We start from the raw sequence: 12,917 nt of genomic DNA, 5'->3' as shown, positions 1-12,917 counted from the left end.
TGTATTTCTGTCTTGTTTTCTAGTATAAATATCTAAACATTCTTGAATCAAGATGCATTTACTTGACAAGTAAATATATATTAAGTCTTGTTTTCTAAGAAAATTATCAAAATTTTGTTCGTTTTTCCTTAAAACAAGCAAAAATATCTGCCAATGGGGTAAGAAAAATTATCTTAATTCAAAGGCTAAACAAGATTATTTTTCTTGCCCTATTAGCAGATATGTTTGCTTGTTTTAAGGAAAAACAAACAAAATTTTGATTTTTTTTTTTTTTACAGAAAACAAGACATAATATCTAAAATCATTTTACTTGTACAGTAAATGCATCTTGATTCAAGAATGTTTAGATATTTATACTAGAAAACAAGACAAAAATACTAAGTAGGAGAATCATTTTTGCAGTGTAATCTTTAAAACTAAATAAATTTACTTAGAATTAATACACTTAAAAAAACACTTGATTTATGACACTTTTTACACTCTTAATTTACAACATGTGAAACAAACATCTATAAAGTAAAGGAGCTGTTGCAGTGCAAACCAGTGTGTTGTTATTGTACATTAACGCTGCTCGAAAAGGATCCGGTTTGTGATTATTGGTGAAAAGACAGTATTTGTGAGTGTTATTGGATGAAACAGGCCTGTAGCAGTGATCTGTGTGATTATTCCTCCTCTGTCTTCCTCTAGTGGTGTGTTCTTACTAGACAAACACAACCGAGTCCTGCTGGAGAAATAAGCAACATGTGATGCGGGAGGGAAAGAGGAAGATATTCAACTTAGCAGTGTGACAGTAGAGAAATACTGTTGAGAATGATTGATAAAATCACTCAGAATGGGAAGAAAAATAGAGCAAAGAGAGAAAAAGGAGGAAACTCAGTGGATGTGAGCATCAGTGTTGGGGGTAATGCATTACAAGTAACACGAGTTACATAATCAGATTACTTTTTTTAAGTAACTAGTAAAGTAACATTACTTTTTCATTCAGAAGGAAATATTTGAGTTATTTTTCAAATAAGATCCAATTCAATCATACTAATAATCAAAAAACCACTCTACACTCTTAAAAATAAAGGTTCACAGCGATGCCATAGAATAACTATTTTTGGTTCCACAAAGAAGCATTCAGTCAAGAACCATCTCTTTCTTAGCTTTTTATAATCTGAAGAACCTTCTTTCGCCACAAAGAAGCTTTTGTGAAACAGAAAGGTTCTTCAGATGTTAAAGCTTCTTTATGGAACCATTTAGACAAAAAAGGTTCTTCTATGGCATCACTGTGAAGCACCTTTATTTTTAAGAGTGTAGATCAACATAGCATTTGTTTTTCATTATTTTTATTGCTGAGGAGTGTTGTACGTTCCTCTCCTGCATCCTATTCTTCATGCAATCCAGGATTATTTGTTTCACCTCGGGTGTGAAAGAGCTTTTACATTTGCCAAAAATAGAACTTTTTATATAATCAACAAACGAGCAAGCCCAGCCCAAATGAAAAAAAGTAACGCAACAGTAACGTAGTGCATTACTTTCCATAAAATGTAACTAAGTAACACAAATAGTTACTTTTTAGGGAGTAATATAATTGTGTAACACATTATTTTTAAAAGTAACTTTTCCAACACTGGTGAAGACATCACTGGGATTCACAATAACAAAAATCACAACATCACTGTAAATAATTCACAATGGCACAAGCCTGTCCTGTGGAACATGAAGCTTTAATCTCCAGGGACGCTAATCCTGCTCTCTCTGCATGCGGATACTCACCAGAGGAACAGACATCAGGAGGACTCTCACTGAACACCAGACGAACACCGACTGAGAGACTCGACCTGAACTCACAAACTCACAGGTGAAACTCATTTAGCATGATTTTTTGGGCCTATGCATGTTAATGCCATGATATTCTTATAAGAACTTAGGAATGCAATAGTCAATGAGTATGGTATTTATTCAGTGCATGATATATATCAAAGTAACTACAGTATATTTGCAAAAAATGATTTTCTTGCTTAGTATTTTTGTCTTGTTTTCTAGTATAAATATCTAAACATTCTTGAATCAAGATGTATTTACTTGACAAGTAAAATTATTTAAGATATTAAGTCTTGTTTTCTAAAAAAACGTATCAATTTATTTTTGTAGTTTTTGCTTAAAACAATCACAAATATCTGCCAGTGGGGTAAGAAAAATAATCTTAATTCAAACGCTAAACAAGATTATTTTTCTTGCCCCATTTCACTTGTACAGTAAATGCATCTTGATTCAAGAATGTTTAGATATTTATACTAGAAAACAAGACAGAAATACAGAGTAAGAGAATCATTGTTTGCAGTGCATTCCTGCTTATTTCTCAGAAATAAAGGTACAAAAAGCTGTCACTGCGGTGATCACTTTTCAAAAAAGTACATCTTTGTACCTAAAGAGTCCATTTTGGTACCTTAAAGGTACATATTAGAATTTAAAGTGTACATATTAGAACCTAATAGGTATAAAAGTGTACCTTTTGATAAGTGACAGGTTTTGTACCTTTATTTCTGGGCTTGTGTAATATAATACCACCAGAGTTAAACAGTGATTTTATTGTGTAAAGACATGAAACAAGCACAGTGATGGAGGAAATCATTGAGACAGCCATCAGTTATAGTTTTAGACACATATCACAGCACAGAATGACAGCAGCGACCAATCAGAATCCAGTGTTTCTGAGCGCTGTGATGTTTGTATAGTGCAGCTCGTTCTGTTGAGATTACAGTAAGTCACTGATGGTGACTCTTAGTGATGCATGAAGAGCTGTTCCCTCATTACAAGGATTACAGCTCTTCCTCTTAACACTGACACTGTAAATGTGTTTCTTAACACATCAGGAGTGTGTCATTGCACGTGTGTGGCTGTTATTAGATCGTTTGTGCAGGTATTGAAGCATCTTTATACTGCAGAACTGAGACACATAAAGCTCCATATATAGCACAAAAGTGCATTTCCACCACAGCACAGAAGCACATTCACTGTATTTACACTGGAATCAGGGAATGATGCTTGAATGTCATATTGTTGCAGTCTTATATGCAGGGGGGCTATCTAAAATAAGGGCTAAACAGTTGGCAAAGTACTGTTCAATCTCAGCAACTGTAGGAAGCATGTTTAATTGGAAAAGGCCATGTTTCCTGTACCCATAGAACTGTATAATCCATAACAATGTGCAGATTTGCTTTAATCTGTTGGATCATTCAAAAAATTTGATTCCTAATGAAATTTGATTTGTAATGTGGAATCGAATAAAGTATATAAAATGTGTGTGTGTGTGTGTGTGTGTGTGTGTGTGTGTGCAGTGTGATGTCTGCAGGTCCGCAGGACTCCAGTGTTGAGCAGCGTCGGCTGCAGAGGAGAGAACTCATGTCATATCAGGTATCAGACATTCATCACATGCATTAACCAGCTTCTCATAACTACGCTAATGTTCTTTAAAAGTTATATAAATGTTGGGACAAAACATTCTTAAAATATTTTTTTATGGAACGTTCTTATAAACGTATTAATATTTGATATATATTTTCATGATGTTGAGATCAACATTCTGATGTTATTTGCACTTGATGAACATTGTAAGAAATGCTTTTGTAACCTTTAAATAACGTTCTAATCACGACACAAAAACTGGACATTTTAACATTCTTAAAAACAAATGTTCAATAACATTTTATTATGGGTGAAAATAAAGCTAGTAGAATGCTGTAAGAATGTTTTTCAGAAACAATGTTTTTATAACCTAAATTTGTTACTTGGGATGAGAGTGTATTATTATTTTTATGTTTAAGCATCTGAAACAATTTAATTCTACTTTTGCTTTATGGGACTAATATTGCACACAGGCAAAAAAATGTTATTAATCTGTTTTAATCAGCAACATGAACTTGTCTGTGGCTGTTCACTTAATTAACATTTAAAGTGTTGGGGGATTTAAAGCTCTGTAATTAGTCTTTCGCTGTGTGAGTTTGTGTTTGCTGTCTGTTTGGTATCAAACTGCTGCTTGATTTACTGAATATCAAACACGTCAAAAAACACGGTCACACCTTGCCATTTTTGTTCAGGAACAGAAATGGTATTTTATTAATTTTTTTACATATCCCTGAAGTGGTAACAATAAAACGATGCACTTCTTTTGGGGAACTTCTCTACAATCTACACTTCTGCAAACTGAAACGTAAAGAATTGATCATGTATTTGGGCCAGATTGCTGCCATCTGGTAAAATAAAATAACAAAAATAACATGACTTCATGTCAGGTCAAAATCATGTTATGATAATAACGAATTAAGTGTTCTGTGCTCCAAGATTTGATCCACTCAGAAAAATGGCCTGAATGCTCATTGGAGCACATTTGACTGTTACATAAGACAAAATACTAGAACTTACTTCACCTGTGCATATTGTAGTTTTCTGCCAAACACAGTGCTGTTATTCTTTAGAGAGCCACAAGGGGACGCCATTTATCAGTACATTTAAAGCAGTTGCTTTCTTTTGTTGAACCCAGAAGATATTTTTAAAGGGGTCATAGGATGCTACATGCACTTTCACAAGTTGTTTGAACTGAAATGTGTGTTGGCAGTGTGTGTACACAACCACCCTATAATGATAAAAATCCCCCCAGTGTTTTTTTTTAATCTGGTTAAATGTTTACCCCTTTCTCAAATCGAGCCGATCTCAGACGGAGCAGCTCAGAAGAGAGGGGCGGGGTCAGCAGAGCTCATTAACATTTAAAGGGAAATGCTACAGAAACGGCTTGATCTGAAAAGAGCTGTTTTTGACGGTAAAAAGGTGTTTTTACACTACCATTGGGAAATTTTAACCAAACTATGTTACAGACTTTTCATTAAGACCCTAAAGAATCATATCAATTTGTGGAAAATGGGCATCCTATGACCCCTTTAAGAATGTTGGTAAACAGTTGCTGGCAGCCATTGACTTTCATAGTAGGGGGAAAAAAATACAATGGAAGTCAATGGGTACCGGCAACTGTTTGGTTAAAAACATTTTTCAAAATACCTTCTTTTGTGTTCAACAGAAGGAAGAAACTCATAGAGGTTTGAAACTACTTGAGGGAGAGTTAATGATGCAGATGAACTGCCCCTTGTTCTGGTCTCATCTTCTCTCTCTGTGATCCGTGTGTGTTGGTGCAGATTTTCCCGGAGCCGTCGGAGCAGCTGGAGCCAGGGCAGGTGAAGGAGCGTCTGCCCTCCATCGTGGTGGAGCCGTCGGAGGAGAGCGGAGGACTGCAGTGGCCTCCTCTTCACACACAGACCTCCGTCGATGAGGAGGAGGAAGAGGAGGAAGAGCCTTTCCAGGATACCTGTGAGCCCAACAGCGCCGCTCAGGGGGAGCAGATCAATGCAGACGGGTCGGTACCTGCTGATTCAGTCATTCATATACATACGAGTGAGTTACAGGAAGCGTTATACCATATTCTGTGGAAATCATCAGGAGATTATCTGTTCTTGATTCATAGAGTCAATCTCCAAAAAGGACAACAAACACGATAGAAGTGGCATAATAATATGCCAAAATATGTCAAAATTTTATACGCTGAAATATGTTTTGTCAAGTCAAATTTACATCAAAATACACATTGTTTCAAAGCAGCTTTATGAAAAATCATTATCAATATCTTCTAAAGTATCTTCATGCCTTATGCCCAGCTAACACTTTTTTTTTCTTTTTTTTTTTTATACTGGTTATGCGAACATTTAATAAACATTCCCTGAACATTTCCATTCCATTTGATCACTTTCAAGAATTATAGGAATGTTACTTTTGAATGTTCTGAAACAAGCAGTAACATTTAAAAAAACATCAGATGAACATCCAACTCAAACTTTCCGAATAAAACGTTCCATGGGCGATGCATAAATAATGTTTTTGTGCTAATGTTTTGAGAAAATTATAAAAGACCAGATAACTTTGAACGAATGTCCTGTTAATGTACCGTGAAGAATATTTGTTCATAACTTTGAGAGAACCTTGCCAGAACGTTTTATCAGATTAGAACTGATAGTTTACATTTTGTGACGATATAAACAATCATACAGTTCTGATTCACTTTGATAGTTACAGGTGATGTGTGATGAAACGACCTGATAATAACCAGTATGTATGTGACTGAATTAAACTGCTGTCTTCATTTGTTCCAGAGTTCCTCATTTTAAACGTTCATCGATTCCTGGTATTCTGATCGACTACAGCAGACTGACTCCGCCCCCTTCGCCGACATCATCACATGCGGCCCCGCCCCATTTCCGCAGCTGAGCACAAACACCAAAATCATCAGCATATCACTGTATTTACACTCATTCATCATAACTGAAGCATTCAAATGTAGGATTATTTTCATTTAATCCTAGTTTAAAACAACTATGTCGGTAAAAATTGTCGGCGAAATTCTGCGAAAACAGCGGATTGCTTTACGGCAGCAACAGATGCAAGTGTACAGCTGTCATTACGACAGTGTTATAGTTCCCATCGTAAATTGCACTCATTTAACTGTAGGGGGCTCCAAAGTCACAAAAAATAGGCAAAACTACATACAGTTGCTTTAAATTAAATGTTTCGAAATTTTGAAAAATGTCAAACAAAATTATGAGAAATCTCTTCGTTTATGCTGTATTTCTCTATGACTAATACATGTAAGTAAATGAGTGTCATTGATCGTGTGACTCTTTGTACAGAGACGCTCAGGCTCTTTGGATCATCTCAGCTCACGATGGTCATCAGGTTTAGTTCATGAAGCTCCAGACACCAAATACTTTCTCACATTCATGAATATTTCTCGCAGACTGTAATATGTATTGCATAGAAACATGCAAACTATAGTTCAAACAGAAGAGCATGCGCTTGCAACACCAGGCTCGTGGGTCAGATTCCCAGCATGAACTGATCAAATGTAAACTTCCAATGCAGTGTAAGAGGCTTTGGATAAAAAAATGTCTGCCAAATGTAGAAATACGAATGTAAATTTCTCTAGAGGTTTCAGACGTACATTATGAATCTGTTGACACATTCAGATATATGTATGAATAACTGCAGATGATAATGACTGTTAGAATCACAGTCTGCCTTGATATTTAACCCCAATATTGGAGTTGTAGATGATCTAGTATCACACCACATTTGAGTTGAATATATATATATTTTTCAGAGTTTGTGTTTTTATTTGCACACAGCACTTTCTGTATGATGCACAGAATGTCTTCCCTATGATTGTGCTGAATAAAACCCATTTTAATGTCTGACACTTCAGTTCTGGCACAAACAATGAAACACCAAGGCAGTGGGTTTGATTCCCAGAAAATGCATGAACTGATAAACCGATGAATGCAATGCAATGTTCCTGACACGAGCACAGGGGGCAGTAAAACACAAGAGCACATCATTCCTCATGTAACTGTTAAATAACAGTCAGATGGTAGATTGTGTTCACTGTGTCCTGCCAGAATCCCAGCACACACAATAATAAGAGAAGAGTTTACCAAGTGAAGCTAATAACTAAACACAGTGTGCAGTTCTCATTACATGTTCAAAACTATCAAATGAAATTTCTCTCCAATGTTTGCATTACCAAGGAAAAACTACAATTGTGTTGAGAGAACATTCAAATGTAACATTCTCATAATGCTTTCAAAATGTTAGAATGGAATGTTCCTCTAAAGTTCAAGTAAACCAAGAAGAAATGTTCATTAAAATTATTTTTTTGTACTGTTATGAAAGTGGATTAATCTCTAGAGAGAACAATGTCAAAAGAAACATCAATAGGTTTTAATATATATATATATATATATATATATATATCATGTAAATTAAATAGAGGTTCATTTTGTTTGCACATGCTTGTGTTCTTGTGATACTGTCAGGCTGCTGCTGAAGTCAAGCTGTCAATCATCTGCAGGGCCCCTCCCCTTTCAGCAGTGGAGGCGGGGTTAAAACTGAGTTAAAACTGAACACTGCACACTACCTAGTGCCTACTATCAAATTCAACAATGCAAAGATGTGCTGTTATCATGTCACCACCTAACATCTAAAGAAAAAACATGATTTTGCGATTTTGCCGTTTAATCCAATTTTGTATATAAACTAAATCATAAGTCAAGGGAAAAAATCTGATGTTCATTTTTCACACTGCAAGATCTGCTCTACGCTAACTAACAAACATATGCTTTTAGAGCATTTTGCTAAAGTTCTCATTAAGTTATGAAAACATTATTTCTGAATGCTCAAAACGTCCAGTTTTTACAGCAGATGTTTTAAAAATGTTTTTTCTTGGTTTTGTGAACGTTAAGGGAACGTTCCATTTTGTCATTTTGCAAACATTATGGGAACGTTACTTTTAAATGTTCTCTGAATGTTCAAGTAGCAACATTTAAAAAAGATATTAAATGAATATCTAACTAAAACGTTTCACAATAACATAAAAATAACATTTTTGTGCTGCTTTGAGAACATTAGTTAAGAAAAATGTTCTAAGAAAAGATTTTGCTATCTTTCCCATTACATGATGAAAACGTTATTTATGAATGTTCAAAATGTCTTTAAAGTTTTTTAAAGGGGTCATATGACGCGATTTCAAGTTTTCCTCTCTCTTTGGAGTGTTACAAGCTGATTGTGCATAGATAAGATCCCTGAAGTTGAAAAGACTAAAGTCTCAAATAATGTGTTTTTTGAACATTAAAGCATGTCAACATATTCTGTTACACCAAATACACCAAATAATGATCTTTAAAAAAAGTATCATATGACCCCTTTAAATGTTTTAAAAACGTTTTTCTTGATGATGTGAATGTTAAGGGAACAATTTTGCAAACATTATGGGAATGTTACTTTTGAATGTTCTCAGAACATTCGGAAACAAATAGTCCAACTAAAACATTTTAGAAGAAAAAAGTTTGACGAACGAATGTTTTTGCAGTATGGAAGCATGGGATTGGCTCAGATCCCAGTCTGTGATATGTGTATCAGTGTGTGTGTGTGTGAGTGAGTGAGTGTGTGTGTGTGTGTGTGTGTGTGTAAGTGAGTGAGTGAGTGTGTCAGTTTGTGTGTGAGTGTGTGTATGTAGACTCTCAGAGAGCGGGACAGGCACAGAGGTGACTGATGTTCTGGAGCTCTGGATAATCTCAGCTGCAGCGTCGTGAGCAGAAATAGGTCAGAGAAGGTTTGATCTGTGAGCTCACGTCTCAGTCTCTAATGGAATCCAGATGTGCTGCAGGAGCGGCTAATATGCCTCTTTCTCCTCTCGTTCCCTCGTCTTCCTCTCCTGCTCGCTCCGGCTCTCACAGGAAATGCTTCAGGTTCTTGGACCTGAAGGGAACATACCTCTGTAACCACCTCCAGATGGAGCGACTCTCTCTCTCTCTCACACACACACACACACTCACTCACTCACTCACTCACTCACTCACTCACTCACTCACTCACTCACTCACTCACTCACTCACTCACTCACTCACTCACTCACTCACTCACTCACTCACTCACTCACTCACTCACTCACTCACTCACTCACTCACTCACTCACTCACTCACTCACTCACTCACTCACTCACTCACTCACTCACTCACTCACTCACTCACTCACTCACTCACTCACTCACTCACTCACTCACTCACTCACTCACTCACTCACTCACTCACTCACTCACTCACTCACTCACTCACTCACTCACTCACTCACTCACTCACTCACTCACTCACTCACTCACTCACTCACTCACTCACTCACTCACTCACTCACTCACTCACTCACTCACTCACTCACTCACTCACTCACTCACTCACTCACTCACTCACTCACTCACTCACTCACTCACTCACTCACTCACTCACTCACTCACTCACTCACTCACTCACTCACTCACTCACTCACTCACTCACTCACTCACTCACTCACTCACTCACTCACTCACTTACACACACTCTCACACACACACACACACACACACACGTTCACTGTACTGGTTGTGGCTGGTTTATGCTGGTTAGCTTCTGTCCAGATGGTTGACCAGCACAGGCAAAGTATCAAGGATGTTTGCTGGTTAATACTCTGGCTACACTGCAAAAAAAAAAAAATTTCTGACTTGGTATTTTTGTTTCATTTTCCAGTTCAAATATGTAACGAAAAGAAAAAACTGTTAAATCAAGATCCATTTACTTAGAAGGAAAATGACTAAAGATATTAAGTTTTGTATTCTGAAATCTTTTGCTTAAAACAAGAAAAAATATCCACCAACGGAGCCAGAAAAATAATCTTGCTTTCCCTTTGAATTCAGTTTATTTTTCTGACCACACTGGCAGATTTAAGATTTCATAAATTTTACATTTTAAACAAAACGTGATATCTTAAGTCATTTTGCATGTCCAGTAAATGTATCTTGATTATTTGTACTGGAAAACAAGACAAAAATACTGAGGAAGAAAATCACTTTTTTTTTCTGCATTGTGGTTCAAGTTCAACAATATTCTGATTTTAAATTCTGTGTGAGAAACAAAATTATTATTATTAACTAAAACTAACCCATTTTTAAATAACTAAAATAAATTGAAATATAAAAAAAATAAACTTATTTTATTGCTGCTAGTTGCCAAGGAAACATTTATCATTTTCACTTAGTTTAAGTTGAAGTACTAAAATAAATAATAAAAAAAAAAAACACACGCAACAAATTTACCAAAACATTAACTAAAATTAAAATGAAAACAGGAAATATCAAAATAAATTTGATTCAAAATATTAACAAAACCTGTAATAGTATATCAATACTAGAATAACACTGGTCATTTGAAGAGACTCAGAGTACTCAACAACGACATACTAAACTCAGAAAAAAATTATTTTGCATTTTTGAAAAATTTCGTTTACAGGCTACGTTTGTCAAAACGATCCTCGTTCACACAGATCCGCGAAAACGACTAAAAACACTGTAGTGTTCATGTCAGACCAGTAGGTGGCGATGTCACCTTGTAAAGAAACGCGTATCACGTAATATGCATGCACGTGATGTCACTATTTTCTCAAATTCATGTTTTGAGACGTTGACAGTATAATTTCCAAAAACTTGCACTTTGAACCCCGTTTTCAAAAATGTGCATTTTCAGGCTTATCGTGTAAATGAACGGCCGAAACGCATAAAAAGTTTTGTAAACGCCCCTCAAACCTATACAAACTCCCAGAATTCCTCCGTCCATCGTTAGCTCTGTTCCACATCCCCTCTTCTGAGTCTGAGAGCTTCAGCGGTCTGAATGCTTTCATTCCCTGCAGCGAGCGCGAGATGTTCTGCTCCAGCTGGAGCTCGTTATTGTGCTGAAGAAGTGTTTATGTGAACGGCCGCAGAATCACTGTTGACGTGCCAGAGAGGCCAGAATAAGGCTCTTTCACAATCACTGCAAACGAACCCACCTACAAAATATACATCAGATCAGATCAGCCAAATTCTACATCCATCCTGTAGTTCATCTTTACATTATATGCACATGAAAATATCAACTCCACCATGATTTACTCGCCCTCATGTCATTCTTTCTTCTGTGGAACACAGTTAGCATGTCATCTGTTTTTAAATGCATGTTATTGTGAACAATTCATCCATGCATGTTTAATTTTTTGAGGTCGTAATGTTTAATTAGAGTGTCATAACTAGTGTTGGGTCGTTCTTGACGAAATGACTCGAAAAAAGATTCGTTCATTTTGCTGAACGAGACTCAAAGGTCCGAGTCGGTAAAATGATCCGAACTTCCCATCACTAGTCATAACTCGATCTTCTCTCTGTTGACGTAAGCAGGTCTTCTCCAATCATTAAGTGCCCTTAAGCTCCACCCCTGCAAGCACGTTTGAGAGCCACGCCCACATCTCAACATCCAATCAATAACTGCTGCACTGAACCAAACCCCGCCCTACGATTATTCTTTTTCAATAATTTGCTACACTCTGATGTGTGACATCATGTCTTTCCTTTCATCAGGACTTTAACCCTTGTGCGTCCTTGTCCAACATTTGTGTTTGTTTTGATCGTTTTGGCAGTTAATGCAAACAGCATAAAATTGGCCAAAAATGTGTATTTTTATTGGAATGTTAATATTTCACCCTCGTTTCATTTCATACATTTATTTCACAAAAAATAGCTTCACTCAGGACCTTAAAGACAAAAATGTCACCATTGAAACCCATGCAATATTTAATCCCAGTGCCATTTAAGCATCCAATGATGCATTCTTTATTAATAAGCTGACATTCTATTGGCAAGGCTTTAAATATTTTATGGTTTTAAAACTTTTACTGTATGGCCTAGGGAGCAAATACTCACTTTATCCCTGTTTTCTGACAGTTTTTCCTGACATTTCTAGGGAAAAAAGGCCAATTGAATTCAAGACATGATAATTGTGTTTGTATAGATATCAGAGTGTGGTTTGTATGTGTGAATGGTATTTTGTTTTTATCTAACACTGCACAAATAATACTGTAATAATCCCCCCAAAATTTGCTTAGCATTAGTATATAGAAAAAAAAAATTGATTTTTATTTATTTATTGTTCAAAAAGTAGTGGAAGTTATAATCAGGACTCATGTTAGTAAAAAGATCTGTCAGTGAAAAAAAAAAAAAAAAAAAAAAACATGAATATATAATATTTTTATGATCTTTTTTAACAAGGGCATTGTTGTCCTGTAAGGACCTCTGTGTAGCTTTTTTAAAATGATGCACAAGGGTTAACACAGATTGAGAGCATATCGTTATGAAGAGCTTTGTTTGTGTTCCACAGAAGAAATAAACTCAAACAATTTGCTTTTCTTCCTCACAAATGCTCAAATATCTCCTACGACTGACATTCACTTTAGTTTGAACATGAACTCAGTCCTACTGTTACGAGTCTCAATCTTCACTCAT

At 36.0% G+C, this 12,917-nt stretch overlaps 1 protein-coding gene across 1 annotated transcript; it reads left to right on the top strand.

The window, feature by feature from the left end:
- The first annotated feature begins 1,740 nt into the window (after window positions 1–1,740).
- Window positions 1,741–6,928, top strand: LOC107671621 (protein LBH). Its single transcript, XM_016464530.1, has 4 exons — window positions 1,741–1,846; window positions 3,327–3,402; window positions 5,175–5,392; window positions 6,183–6,928. Exons 2-4 carry the CDS (start codon window positions 3,331–3,333, stop codon window positions 6,295–6,297), a joined length of 405 nt encoding a protein of 134 aa, XP_016320016.1. The 5' UTR covers window positions 1,741–1,846; window positions 3,327–3,330; the 3' UTR covers window positions 6,298–6,928.
- The last annotated feature ends 5,989 nt before the right edge of the window (window positions 6,929–12,917 follow it).

This window comes from Sinocyclocheilus anshuiensis, unplaced genomic scaffold, assembly GCF_001515605.1.
Source record: "Sinocyclocheilus anshuiensis isolate Anshui unplaced genomic scaffold, SAMN03320099.WGS_v1.1 scaffold1386, whole genome shotgun sequence".
Classification (NCBI taxonomy): Eukaryota; Metazoa; Chordata; class Actinopteri; order Cypriniformes; family Cyprinidae; genus Sinocyclocheilus; species Sinocyclocheilus anshuiensis.
This window is presented reverse-complemented; position numbering and strand designations above follow the sequence as displayed.